This window comes from Erpetoichthys calabaricus, chromosome 8, assembly GCF_900747795.2.
Source record: "Erpetoichthys calabaricus chromosome 8, fErpCal1.3, whole genome shotgun sequence".
Classification (NCBI taxonomy): domain Eukaryota; kingdom Metazoa; phylum Chordata; class Cladistia; order Polypteriformes; family Polypteridae; genus Erpetoichthys; species Erpetoichthys calabaricus.
The window spans coordinates 57,283,288-57,298,268 of NC_041401.2; the positions used below are offsets into that span (position 1 = coordinate 57,283,288).

Here is a 14,981-nt window from a genome sequence, read left to right on the forward strand (position 1 = left end):
ACAAAAATAGCTACGCAGCTGGGCTGTTTGTAGTATTTAATTTAGGAATTACAATGCTGAAAAAGTTTATATTCTTATTCCCTTTGGTGACATCTATTGTATTACAAGAGATTTTAAAACTGCAAATTAGGAGTTCTGGAAAAAAAGGTTAAAAAGAAAAAAAAAAAGAATTTTACCTGCAATGAACACACAGATCTGCCTGCATAATCCAAGAACGTAAAGATGTTCTTCAATGCAGTAAGTACCGAGAAAGCAAACGAGCCAATATTAAATGACAGCAGTGTTTTAAATACAGCATCATTGCCTTCTTCCATCTAAAATATTTAGCTGATACCTTAAACAGATCATATTACCACAACATCATTTGTATTAATTAAAAAGCAATATGCACTGTGAAAGTATGAAATTTACCAGTCAACACATGCATAGCTGTATCCTAATTTCCTTATGTAAAGGAAAGTAAATACAATTACTGTGCAAGGTCTGCTTATTTTAATGAAAGCAAACTGGCTTAACAGCGTTAAAGAAATTGTACATACTGCTTGATCCAGTTTGGAGAAGTCTAGTTATATTCCACCATGCAAAAGAGTGGCTAATAATTAAGTTCCACATCTGTACACAAGCAACAATGCCTTGTGTTCACAGATTTGCCAATATAATTTAATTCAACAGTATTAAGTAAAAAATGTATTGCACAATATTAGGTATCTTTAGACTACATCTGCTGGGTGGAATTTCCATTCCATGTGTTGTTGTCATCCTCATTATCTTCCTGAGTCCTTAATCTATAGATTTTCCCATCTCTTTTAAAATCTTCAGTACGTTTCTCAAGGATTCTTTTTCTCATATTTTCTCTGAAATGGTAAGAAAAAATAATGAGGTTTTGTAAAAGAATTAATTCTCTTAATTTCACTTATAGCTCATTATATAAAGAACACCTTTCTCTTTAGCTTATCTTAAGACTGAATCGGATTAGCCTTGGAAGAAATTTTCATGGGGATTTGAAAGACTTTAAAAAAAACAAAAAAAAAACCAAAAAAAAAAAACCAATTAATTATACTGTATGTACTGCTTTTTGAAAATATCCATCCAGTTGACTTTCACCTTTTTTTGTCAAATAACAGCTTCAGTATTTTGGTCCCTTATTCATACAAAGGTACTATATCATATGCCTTTCAGAATGCTGACACTCCTGAAAGAGTCATTTTATTTAAGATGAGCTTTTCAATTCATGCTTATATAACAAAAGAGTCTGAAGTTGAAGGTATGTATTGTGACAGGTTGCAAAATTATGGTTATTTATTGTCTGTGGCAATCTATTTTCTAACCAAGGACCAGTAAGGAGGGCAAAAGAGGGCCAACCACCAATAGAAGCCTTTATGGGTGACATGAGAATTATGGTGTGGTCCATCATAGAAGGCAAGTGGGTATTACAAGAGATTGAGAGACTTTTTACATGAGCAAGGGCGACCATTAAGTTAGGAAAGTCTAGGAGTTTCGTTCTGATGAAAAGTGGACAATAATACCTGGTTCAGAGTTGGTGGAGAGGAAATATTTATGAAATACTAATTCAACTTGGGGGTGAGGGGGGGTTTTAAAAAACCTATGGAAACAATTTGTTAATGTCCTTAAGGACATGACATCTAAGGAGGTGGTAGTGGTGCAGGCAAAAAAAAAGTTGAAAATTAGACCACCACTCAGATCTGCTTCAAAGCCATTTCATCAATTTTATACAAAATATAAACATGCTAGCATAGCAACTCTTATTTATTAACACTGGCTTATTGGTAATGGTAAGTCTGCCTGTTTCGATTGAGCCTTGCATTTATGAACCCCTGTTCATTGGATACACTTTACATCCCTCTTTCTTTGCATGTAATTGCCTCTTTTCATTGGACATTCTAGCTCTTACATCAATCTCTCATTGTGCTTCTTGTTGCCTTTTTTCATTGGCCATTCCATACTTCGTCGTACGCTGTGCAGTTTACTACTTCACACTGGCCACACTTGCCTTTATTCATCAGACATTCCCACCCTCTTGTGTTCACTGGATGACATTACCCCCAGGCAACAGCACCAACAACAGACGTCTTATTTCTTTATATACATACTATCTGTGCTACTTGTCTAACACAGGTTGAAATCTAAGTAATCAATGCACACCTCAGCATTAATGTTTGCAATGCACCATTCAATGCATGTCTTTGTTATATGCCATTTATTATAAGATTGTTAAAAGCAGTGTTGATGTCTGTGATGCGCCTTCTATTACAATGAGAGACGCAATGCATTTTATTACTAAAACCTGTTATAATGGACGGTCACAAAGACAGCCAAACTTCTTTTATTAAGGTAGACTAGCTGTGCTACCTGTCTAAGATGGTAACATTTGCAGTGCACTAGCATTGCATTTGTCATCCCAACAGATGGCATATCGCAAACAATTTTAATAAAATGCATTACTAGAAATGTTTGTAATGCACCATCTATTTGGATGTCAAATGCAATTCATTTTATTACAACTAATGTTTTTGATGCACCATCTGTTTGAATCAAAGAGACGTAGCTAGCAGATGGAGGATACAAAAATACAGACACTCGACCTTCTACTAATATAGATGGATAGAGACCGTACTGTATACAGTTATGGTGCATGCCAGATACTTGATTCTTTTTAATGCATTTCTTTGATTCACAAGAACACACACAGTGATGCTAGAAACTATGTACAGTGCATCCGGAAAGTATTCACAGCGCATCACTTTTTCCACATTTTGTTATGTTACAGCCTTATTCCAAAATGGATTACATTCACATTTTTCCTCAGAATTCTACACACAACACCCCATAATGACAACGTGAAAAAAATGTGAGGTTTTTGCAAATTTATTAAAAATAAAAAAACTAAGAAATCCCATGTACATAAGTATTCACAGCCTTTGCTCAATACTTTGTCGATGCACCTTTGGCAGCAATTACAGCCTCAAGTCTTTTTGAATATGATGCCACAAGCTTGGCACACCTATCCTTGGCCAGTTTCGCCCATTCCTCTTTGCAGCACCTCTCAAGCTCCATCAGGTTGGATGGGAAGCGTCGGTGCACAGCCATTTTAAGATCTCTCCAGAGATGTTCAATCGGATTAAAGTCTGGGCTCTGGCTGGGCCACTCAAGGACATTCACAGAGTTGTCCTGAAGCCACTCCTTTGATATCTTGGCTGTGTGCTTAGGGTCATTGTCCTGCTGAAAGATGAACCGCCGCCCCAGTCTGAGGTCAAGAGCGCTCTGGAGCAGGTTTTCATCCAGGATGTCTCTCTACATTGCTGCAGTCATCTTTCCCTTTATCCTGACTAGTCACCCAGTTCCTGCCGCTGAAAAACAACCCCACAGCATGATGCTGCCACCACCATGCTACACTTTAGGGATGGTATTGGTTTGGTGATGAGCAGTGACGCATGGCATTCACACCAAAGAGTTCAATCTTTGTCTCATCAGACCAGAGAATTTTCTCTCATATGTTCTTGAGAGTCCTTCAGGTGCATTTTGGCAAACTCCAGGCGGGCTGCCATGTGCCTTTTACTAAGGAGTGGCTTCCGTCTGGCCACTCTACCATACAGGCTTGATTGGTGAATTGCTGCAGAGATGGTTGTCCTTCTGGAAGTTTCTCCTCTCTCCACAGAGGACCTCTGGAGCTCTGACAGAGTGACCATTGGGTTCTTGGTCACCTCCCTGACTAAGGCCCTTCTCCCCTGATCACTCAGTTTAGATGGCCGGCTAGCTGTAGGAAGAGTCCTGGTGGTTTTGAACTTCTTCCACTTATGGATGATGGAGGCCACTGTGCTCATTGGGACCTTCAAAGCAGCAGAAATTTTTCTGTAACCTTCCCCAGATTTGTGCCAGAGGTCTACAGACAATTCCTTTGACTTCACGTTTGGTTTGTGCTCTGACATGAATTGTCAACTGTGGGACCTTATATAGACAGGTGTGTGCCTTTCCAAATCATGTCCAATCAACTGAATTTACCACAGGTGGACTCCAATTAAGATGCAGAAACATCTCAAGGATGATCAGGGGAAACAGGATGCACCTGAGCTCAATTTTGAGCTTCATGACAAAGGCTGTGAATACTTATGTACATGTGCTTTCCCAATTTTTTTATTTTTAATAAATTTGCAAAAATCTCAAGTAAACTTTTTTCACTTTTTTCATTTTACTAAATGATCCACATTCTCTTGAACTTCAGTTCACAGACAGATACCCTGACATGCTCCTGTAGAATATGGTGCTACAACTCGGAATTCATAATTCCATTAATGATGGCAAGCTGTCCTGGTCCAAGCAGCAAAGCAGGCTCAAACCATGATCCTGCCTTCAGCATATTTCACAGATGGGATAAGATTATTATGATGGAATGCAATGTTGAATATTCACCAAAAACAATGCGTCTCATTCAAGCCAAAAAAATTATATTTTGGACTCATCCACGGAACACTCTTCCAACAGCCTTCAACCTAATCCACATGGTCTTGAGCAAACTTTAGACAGGCAGGAATGTTCTTCTCGGAGAGTAGTGGTTTTCTTCTTGCACCCTGCCATTCACACCACTGTTTTTCAGTGTTCTCCTGAGGATGAACTCATGAACAATAACATTAGCTAATGCAAGAGAAGACTTTAGATTTGACATTACTGTGGGGATCTTTGTGATCTCCTAGAACATTACATGCTTTGCTCTTGGAGTGATCTTTGATGATCAGCGACTCTTGGGATGGGTTAACAGTAGTGCTGAATTTCTTCCGTTTGTACACAATCTACCCGATAAGGGACTGCTGGAGTCCAAAGTCTTTTGAAATGGTTTTGTAACCTTTTCCAGCCTGGTGATCATGAAAAACATGTTTCGAGGTTGTCAAAAAATTTCTTAGATCAAGGCATGACACACATCCACAAATTCATGTTGTGAAGACTAGATCTGGATATTGAGGACCCAGATTAATGATCTTTAAATAGAGCAGAGCCTCTCACACTAGCACCTGATTGACATCCCATTGATTGAAACACCTGACTCCTAATTTCCCATTAAAACAAACTGATAATAAAGAAGTTCACACCCAAAAATGTGTAACATTAGATCGTTTTCCTCAAATAAAGTAACATGTCTTTGTGTCATCTTTTTAATTAGATTCTCTTTACTAAATTTTAGGACTTGTTTGAAAATTTGATCATATTTTAGGTCATATTTATACAGAAAAAGAATGAACTCTAAAGGGCATCAAAAACTTTCTGGCAGCACTGTAAATGTGTGTATATACACACACAGTATTTCCTTTGCTGTGAGAAGTGTGTGTGTAGGGAATGTGCTGCTACCTCCAAGGTCTGACATCTTGGGTACAAATATGATACCCAGTCATTATCCATGTGGGGTCTACAATGGTTTTCCTCCCACATCTCCAATAGTGTGTGTTAGGTTGATTAGCAATCACAAATTGACCCTGTGTGATTGTGGGTGTGTGTATGAGCGGGTCCTACATTTGGCTGACACCCTGTCCATGGATATTTTCTGCCTTGCTTCAGGTGCTGCTCTAATAGGCTATGGCCCTCTGTGACCCTAAAAAGAAGGTTTTGAGAAATTTATGTTATTCAACTGTATTGTGCCAATTATGGTTGTTCAAGGCCAAGTCAACAAAGATCTAAAAAACTAGTCAGAAAACCAGGCTCTCCACAATACAAAACTTTAATGCAACAGCCCTGTCCACTTAGAGAGTCCCGGCATGGTTTTATAGTATGTGTGGCAGTAAAGCTTTTCAGATTTCAGTTTGGATCAAAAAGACTTTCTCTTTTAAATACCATGCCCAGTTTAAAAAATATGACGGACAAAATGATTATATTAAAACATTTTTCACCTACCTTTTTGGTTCAGTCGTATTAGATGCCATGGCTTGGGAGTTGGTCGACTGGGAAGTCTGCCTAGTAGATGAAACTGTAGATGGTGTGGAAGCAAGCAGAAAGCTAGTGATGAATTTCCAAACTGCAAGCAGAGGATAGATAATTGTCCCAAGAAATACCCAGATTCCTCCACCAGATGACTGGACAACCGATGTGGATGGTCTTCCTGTTTGCTGTTATAAAGTATCAAATCAATTTTAGAACAAAATGAACAGTATCTCTCATCGATTTAATAATTTAAAGATAAACTGTGGCACACTTAATCCAGGTACTGGACCTAGTCAGTGAAAATAACATGTTTACAATTTTTTGGACACTAACTTGAAAAGATGAAGGTTACAGGGCACCAGATGAGAAAAACATACTACATTCAAGGACACTTTAGAAGTGGCACCTTAATGTCTACAAACCCAACAAAACAAAAGCTCTCCTCACCCAGGTACAAAAGTAAACTTTGAAATCAAATTCATGTAAAATATTTATCAAATCATTAATGGTGAGAATGTAATGTAATTTGTTAGTTTAAGAAAACTGAATAAAGGCATACCGGCAGAAGTACTACAGAAGCACTTGGCACCAACTCCAGATCAAGCAATGTTTTGTTTAAATCCTCCATTGTGAATTCTCTCCTTGGAAACATAGTAGCCAGTGAAAAATTTCCATACTTGTTGCCCACTTCCTAAAGAAAAAGAGATAAATAACAAGTAGAATGTGGACTATTAAAAGTAGTCTATCATTTAGAAACACCTGGACTGTTACAGTGGATTTACTGTAAAAAGAAATTACACATGCTTCTAAAGAGAATTATTATATGCATTTTTCAATTTTGTACTGCTTTCCGCAAAAACAACAATCCTAATGAAACTTAAGCTTACATAAAATCCTTTATTGTGATTAATTAATATTTTACCAATAAAAACAAAATGAAAACGTTTAAAATAAACATATTACTGCAATAAAATTCCATCCCAACCAGTACATTCCTAACCAGAGGGGGGGCTTGCTTGTTATTGGAATATATGAAATTTATACCACAGAAAAAAAAAAACCAAATTCCCCAACTTTGAAGTTTCAATTACTGATAGGTAAAACCACAAAAGTGGCTAACAGCAATGAATGGTGCTAAAACGAAAAAGGAGGGCAGGCTTGTAATAATAATAATAGAATATGAGCTAGGTTATACATTATAGGATTTTAAACTATCAGGTACCACCACACACAGGATGATAGACTTAGAAGAAGCATTATTCATTTTAGCAGTGGACATTTCTAAACAGACTGAAAAAAAAATGAAAGAACACAGTAGTCAGTTGAGTAGTCATTAATTATGGGAATTTCCATCTAGTTGGAACAATTTTAGCAGATACAATACCTAATAAGACTCTCTTTTGATGATAAAGGAAAGTGAAGAATTATCAGCAAGGAGAAAGACTGAAAACAAAAAAGGGGGGATTTTAAAGTTTAGCATACAGTAAAGAAATGGGAAACTAAAAATGAGAAGGCAGAGATGCTTGGAAGCTGCCATAATACATGAATGAGAAGTACCAGGAATATCTAGTGAGCAGGAATGACAAAACAGTTCTGAAACCAGGCCCATTTTGGATCACTTTCTAGAAGTTAAGGAAATGTTCTATAAATGATCTGCAGTTGTGAAAACTGATAGTTTCAGTTTCTGGAAGACAAACACACATTCTTAAAGAGAGATAGAGGAAGTGAGGGAAGATCAGACTGTAAGCAGACACCATTGGTCTTAAGAGCATACCTGTGCTAGAGATAAAAGTAAAAAGAGATAGAGGACAAATTAAGCGCCTAAGCAGATCCTAAAAAGAGCACAGTACCAAGTCATTAAAAAGAGTCCCGGGGATGTATATGCATTGGTGTCCTTCAATTAGGATAGATAAATTATTAAATATAGGTGTCTGTGCCATCTTGGTATAGTCTTCTCTCAACAGAGCACCAGCACTGGATGGCACAAGTCATAATATACTCAAAACAAAGTCTACAAGACCTTATGGGAAGCCCACAGAATTGAATATTAGTTTATAAGAGCTACATTAATTCCATTACAACATGTTTAAAAGTAAAATTTAAAAGTATTATCTTATTTGTGAAAAATGATTTGCCCTGGAAATCTGCATTAAACGAAAAAAGCTCCTATTCAAAGCTGCAAACATTCTTGTTTAATGACCACATAATGAAATATTTTTCATAACAGATTTATGTCAGGGTTTTTCCTGAGGCAAATATACAGTCGCGTTAAACACAAGAATTACCAAAGCCTATGAAAAAACTCGTAATCCCGGCCCACTTCAAATCCATTAAATCCATCCGTTTAGATTGGACACCCTACCTTTTACCATAGCAGATCAGTTTAACCCTTTAACCGCCAACTCCCTAAATATTCCCCACGCCAGGCGAAATCTGAACAATTTTCGTTTTTTTACTTTTTTACATTTTTTTTACATTTTTTACATTTATTCAAGCAGAATTGACCACTAAATGTTGTGCAAGTTTAGAAATGGGCAAACACATAATAAAACACAAAATGTACCTTTTCTCAGGCTTCCACAACAATAAACTTTCATCAACTGTAACTGATGGTCCTGGCATGTAGGGCAACTGAAATGCTTCAAATAAATGGTCAATCAAAGGACGTAGCTTGAACAAGCGGTCGCGGTTTGGATCTTTCTTATCTGGCTCATTTCTGTTGTCATTCAAATGAAAGAATTTCAGCAGCAAAGAGAATCAGTTACGTGTCATGATAGCTGCAAAAATAGGTGTTGCATACATAGGATCTGTAGACCAGTACATCTCAATATCTGGTTTTCTGATTATTCCCATCAACATCAAAATCCCAATGAATTTTTTCATTTCGTTTTCATCAGTGTCTACCCAAGCACGAACACAGGAATGTGGAGGTAAATTGGGATTTTTCTCAATAAACTGTGCTGCATACAGATTTGTCTGATGAGCAAAATATCTGATCAAATCAGGTGACACAAACAGCTCATAAAACTGCTCAGCAGTGTAATTGTTTACATCAACAGTAAAGCCACATGTTGCCTCAAACGGATGCAGAAAAGGTAGTTCACCTCGGGCAGCAGTCCAGTTGAGATGCTGGGGATACACCCACTCATCGCCGTCATCCGATGCGTCGTCATTCACAGTATCATGCAGCGCACGTTGCTGATCATCATTGTCGCTAAAATCTTCTTCAGAACTGCTACAATCATGATCAGAATTATTGTCCAAAATCGCCTGCAAAACCTCACTTGAAGTCAGTTTACGTTTCGCCATATGCACAGCTTTCACTTTCGAATCACATCACGTGATCGGCCAATACAAGCGCAGAGTTGTTGAAATACAACGTAGTAATAATACCCATGCCAAACTGTCAGTTGTACTACGCACCAGGCATTCACATAACCACAGGCAAATGTGCCAGATAATTCCGGCAGTAAGGCGTCAGCATTAAAGCTACGATGCCGGATATATCCGGCAGAGGGCGGTTAAGGGGTTAAATACCTAGGGGTAAATATCACAAGTAAACATAAAGCTCTTTATCAACAAAATTTTGCCGTCTGTATGGAAAAAATTAAGCAAGACTTGCACAGATGGTCAACCCTTCATCTCACTCTAGCCGGAAGAATTAACGTTGTTAAGATGAATATCCTTCCTAAACTTCTTTTTTTATTTCAAAACATTCCAATACATATCAATAAATCATTTTTTAAGCAATTAGATTCAACAATAACCTCATTCATTTGGAACTCAAAAACACCCACGTATGCGAAGAGCGACCCTACAAAGACCTCAGGCAGAAGGTGGCATGGCTTTACCTAATTTTCAGTTTTATTACTGGGCAGCAAACACACAAGCCATAAAAACCTGGACATAAAAAAATGAACATACACAGGCTTGGTTCGCAATAGAAGTAAAATCCTGTAGTACTTCTTTATACTCCCTGCTCTGCGCTCCAATAAATGCAAGTTATCGCAAATATACTAATAATCGAATTGTGCTTTACTCACTCAGAATATGGAACCAACTTAGAAAGCATTTTAAGATGGAAAATATTTTATCCGTGGCACTTCTGCAAGAGAATCACCTCTTTCAACCCTCGCAAACATATCTAGTTTTTAATACCTGGAAAAGATTTGGGATTAAAATGCTCAGAGATCTTTATATAGACAACATACACTGCCTGGACAAAAAAAAAAGGTCACACACTCTAATATTTTGTTGGACCGCTTTTAGCTTTGATTACGGCACGCATTCGCTGTGGCATTGTTTCGATAAGCTTCTGCAATGTCACAAGATTTAGTTCCATCCAGTGTTGCATTAATTTTTCACCAAGATCTTGCATTGATGATGGTAGAGTCTGACCGCCTCTCTTCTTACCCTGATGCGCCCATCACTCTGGAACAGGGTAAATCTGGACTCATCAGAACACATGACCTTCTTCCATTGCTCCAGAGTCCAATCTTTATGCTCCCTAGCAAACTGAAGCCTTTTTTTCCGGTTTGCCTCACTGATTAGTGGTTTTCTTACGGCTACACAGCTGTTCCGTCCCAATCCCTTGAGTTCCCTTCGCATTGTGCGTGAGGAAATGCTCTTACTTTCACTATTAAACATAGACCTGAGTTCTACTGTTGTTTTTCTTCGATTTGATTTCACCAAACGTTTAAGTGATCGCCGATCACGATCATTCAGGATTTTTTTCCGGCCACATTTCTTCCCCGAAGACGATGGGTCCTCACTATCCTTCCGGTTTTTAATAATGCGTTGGACAGTTCTTAACCCAATTTTAGTAGTTTCTGCAATCTCCTTAGATGTTTTCTCTGCTTGATGCATGCCAATGATTTGACCCTTCTCAAACAGACTAACATCTTTTCCGTGACCACGAGATGTGTCTTTCGACATGGATGTTTAAGAAATGAGAAGCAACTCATTGCACCAGTTGGTGTTAAATAACTTGTTGCCAGCTGAAAGATAATCGCCCATGCAGTAATTATTCAATAGGAGGCTCGTACCTATTTGCTTAGTTAAATCCAGGTGGCGACTTTTTTTTTTGGCCAGGCAGTGTATTTGCATCTTTTGAACAATTACATTCCAAATTCAACCTCCCACCTACACATTTCTTTCACTATCTTCAAATTAGAAACTTTGTTAAACAGAAACTGGCCGATTTTCCTCACCTCGTACCCTCCACCATGCTGGAAAAAATACTGCTCAATTCCGAGGAATTAAACACCATTTCCGCATTATATAAAATCTTATTAGAGTCCCTACCTTTCAAAGACCCAAGAGGACATTGGGAAGAAGATCTCTTAATCAATATATCAGAAAAGGAGTGGAAGGTAGCAAAGCAGAGAATTCACTCGAGCTCCATATGCGCAAAGCATAGAATTATTCAACTAAAAATTATATATCAAGCTCATCTGTCTCGCATAAAACTGTCCCAAAATGTTTCCAGGGCAAGACCCAACCTGCGAACGCTGCAACCAAGCTCCTGCCTCACTGGGTCACATGTTTTGGGCCTGCACCAAACTAACATCATTTTGGACCAAAATTTTTAAGTGCCTTTCAGACAGCCTTGGGGTCACAATCCCTCCTAACCCATTAACAGCTGTGTTCGTTGTTCTTCCAGATGGACCTGAAGTGGAGAAGGACAAGCAAACGGTGATTGCATTCACTACACTTTTGGCACGCAGACTTATTTTGTTAAATTGGAAGAATCCTAACTCTCTTCTGATAAGTCAGTGGGAAACCAATGTTTTATATTATTTGAAATTGGAAAAAATCAAATTCTCAGTTAGAGGATCTGTACAGAATTTTTTCGAAACCTGGCAGGATCTAATCAATAATATTTTAGAATAAGAGAAATAGCTATTACCGCATTTATTTCCCTTCTCCATTTTTTATTTACCTATATATATTTCTTCCTTTCTTTTGTTTATTGTTGCCTTATTAAAAAGCCCTAAGCAATTCTCCTTCTCAAGGGTGGGGTTTGATTTTTCTTCAATTCTTTTTTGTTATAAATTAATCTATTTGTATGGAATGATTACAATAAAATTAATAAATTAAAAAAAAAAATCTATCCATCAGCATCTTTTGTGTTGTAAATGTGTCAATAAGCACAAGTAGCCTGCTATCCCATCCCCACACCAACACAGAAAGTTCTCTCAGCTCAAGTCTGTTTACCTGTGTGTCAGTTGCCTAGAGTTGTACAGGGTAAATATATCGTAATTTTAATACATGCATTTTATGTGTGTTCCGTGTCCTCAAAAATCTATGTAAACACATTGTTAAAACAGAAACTTTTTCCTGTTTTAGTAATAATTGACAAAATGTAGACATGAAGTGTATAATGTGTGAAGCCTCAAGTCCAAATATCAAATATATACTTTCATAAAAGGTACAAGTATAACAAAACAAGAGAGCTTTTATTCAAAAATATAACTGCAGAAAAAGAACCCGCATTAGGGTGTGACATTGACATGCCTTTAATACGACCGCTTTAGTGGTGCAGTGGTAAGAATTGCTGACTAGTAATCACCAGTTCGATCCCGGACGACTACGTTCTGAGAAGTGAGCTGCTCTTAATCTTACTATTATAGAATAAAAAACACACATTTCATCCGAGTCTGTAACAGCCGGTGTAAATTTATGGTACTTGTAAAGGTTAGCTTTTTTTTTTTCCTTTTTATTCAGTTTTATTCTCCCAGAGACGGTCATACTCCCCCCGATCTGACACTTCTGTTTTCACATAAAGATGTGCTATAACAGAAGTGAACTAAGATGATGATGAAGGTTCTACATTGGAGAAAGAGAACAGAAGCCCAGCCTGCAAGAAAAGTCCACTCACATATAACAACGACGCAGCTGCACCAGGCGTAAAGGCGAAAGATGGCACCGTTTGGATACAACAACAGGTCAGCATGCTCACAAAGTTCATGTATAATGCCATGAAAAGTGCATGCTGACACTTCAGTACGCAAGCAACTTTGAAACAAAATGTGCATGCAGCACTTCACAGAAATTGTACAGGTGCAAAAGTAAAAAAAAAAAATTAAAATCAACTGGGTAAATGACCCAGTCTCCATCCATCCAGCCATCCATCCATCCATCCTCTTCTGCTTATACGAGGTCAGGTCGTGGGGGCAGCAGCTTGAGCAGAGATACCCAGACTTCCCTCTCCCCGGCCACTTCTTCTAGCTCTTCCGGGAGAATCCCGAGGCGTTCCCAGGCCAGCCGGGAGACATAGTCCCTCCAGCGTGTCCCAGGTCTTCCCCGGGGCCTCCCCCCGGTTGGATATGCCCGGAACACCTCACCAGGGAGGCGTCCAGGAGGCATCCTGATCAGATACCTGAGCCACCTCATCTGACTCCTCTCGATGCAGAGGAGCAGCGGCTCTACTCTGAGCCCCTCCCGGATGACTGAGCTTCTCACCCTATCTTTAAGGGAGAGCCCAGACACCCTGTGGAGGAAACTCATTTCAGCCGCTTGTATTCGCGATCTCGTTCTTTCAGTCACTACCCATAGCTCATGACCATAGGTGAGGGTAGGAACATAGATCGACTGGTAAATTAAGAGCTTTGCCTTACGGCTCAGCTCCTTTTTCACCAAGACAGACCGATGCAGAGCCCGCATCACTGCAGACGCCGCACCGATCTGCCTGTCGATCTCACGCTCCATTCTTCCCTCACTCGTGAACAAGACCCCGAGATACTTGAACTCCTCCACTTGAGGCAGGATCTCGCTCCCAACCCTGAGAGGGCACTCCACCCTTTTCCGGCTGAGGACTATGGTCTTGGATTTGGAGGTGCTGATTCCCATCCCAGCCGCTTCACACTCAGCTGCGAACCGATCCAGAGAGAGCTGAAGATCATGGCCTGATGAAGCAAACAGGACAACATCATCTGCAAAAAGCAGTGACCCAATCCTGAGTCCACCAAACCGGACCCCCTCAACACCCTGGCTGCGTCTAGAAATTCTGTCTATAAAAGTTATGAACAGAATCGGTGACAAAGGGCAGCCCTGGCGGAGTCCAACTCTCACTGGAAACGGGTTCGACTTACTGCCGGCAATGTGGACCAAGCTCTGACACCGGTTGTACAGGGACCATACAGCCCTTATCAGGGGGTTCGGTACTCCATACTCCCGGAGCACCCCCCACAGGATTCCCCGAGGGACACGGTCGAACGCCTTTTCCAAGTCCACAAAACACATGTATACTGGTTGGGCAAACTCCCATGCACCCTCCAGGACTCTGCTAAGGGTGTAGAGCTGGTCCACTGTTCCGCGACCAGGACGAAAACCACACTGTTCCTCCTGAATCCGAGGTTCGACTATCCGACAGACCCTCCTCTCCAGAACCCCCGAAAAGACTTTTCCAGGGAGGCTGAGGAGTGTGATCCCTCTGTAATTGGAACACACCCTCCGGTCCCCCTTCTTAAAGAGGGGGACCACCACCCAGGTGTGCCAATCCAGAGGCACGGTCCCTGATGTCCATACGATGTTGCAGAGATGTGTCAACCAAGACAGCCCTACAACATCCAGAGCCTTGAGGAACTCCGGGCGTATCTCATCCACTCCCGGGGCCCTGCCACCAAGGAGTTTTCTGACCACCTTGGTGACCTCAGTCCCAGAGATGGGAAAGCCCACCTCCAAGTCCCCAGGCTCTGCTTCCTCATTGGAAGGCATGTTAGTGGGATTGAGGAGGTCTTCGAAATATTCCACCCCACCGACCCACAACGTCCCGAGTCGAGGTCAGCAGCGCACCATCCCCACCATATACAGTGTTGACACTGCACTGCTTCCCCCTCCTGAGACGCCGGACGGTGGACCAGAATCTCCTCGAAGCCGTCCGAAAGTCGTTCTCCATGGCCTCCCCAAACTCCTCCCATGCCCGAGTTTTTGGCTCAGCAACCACCGAAGCCGCATTCCACTTGGCCTGCCGGTACCTATTAGCTGCCTCCAGAGTCCCACAGGACAAAAGGGACCGGTAGGACTCCTTCTTCAGCTTGACAGCATCCCTCACC

The 14,981-nt window shown here is 40.2% G+C and overlaps 1 protein-coding gene across 1 annotated transcript in view; it reads right to left on the reverse strand.

Moving 5' to 3' along the window:
• ubxn4 (UBX domain protein 4) overlaps positions 1-14,981 on the reverse strand; it is a 51,519-nt gene continuing 36,538 nt past the window's right edge. The window contains exons 11-13 of the mRNA XM_028806544.2: positions 6,485-6,616; positions 5,899-6,110; positions 1-854 (exon numbers count right to left, since the gene is read on the reverse strand). Coding sequence (XP_028662377.2) covers positions 716-854; positions 5,899-6,110; positions 6,485-6,616 — 483 coding nt within the window. The 3' untranslated portion in view covers positions 1-715. The remainder of the gene's footprint in view (positions 855-5,898; positions 6,111-6,484; positions 6,617-14,981) is intronic.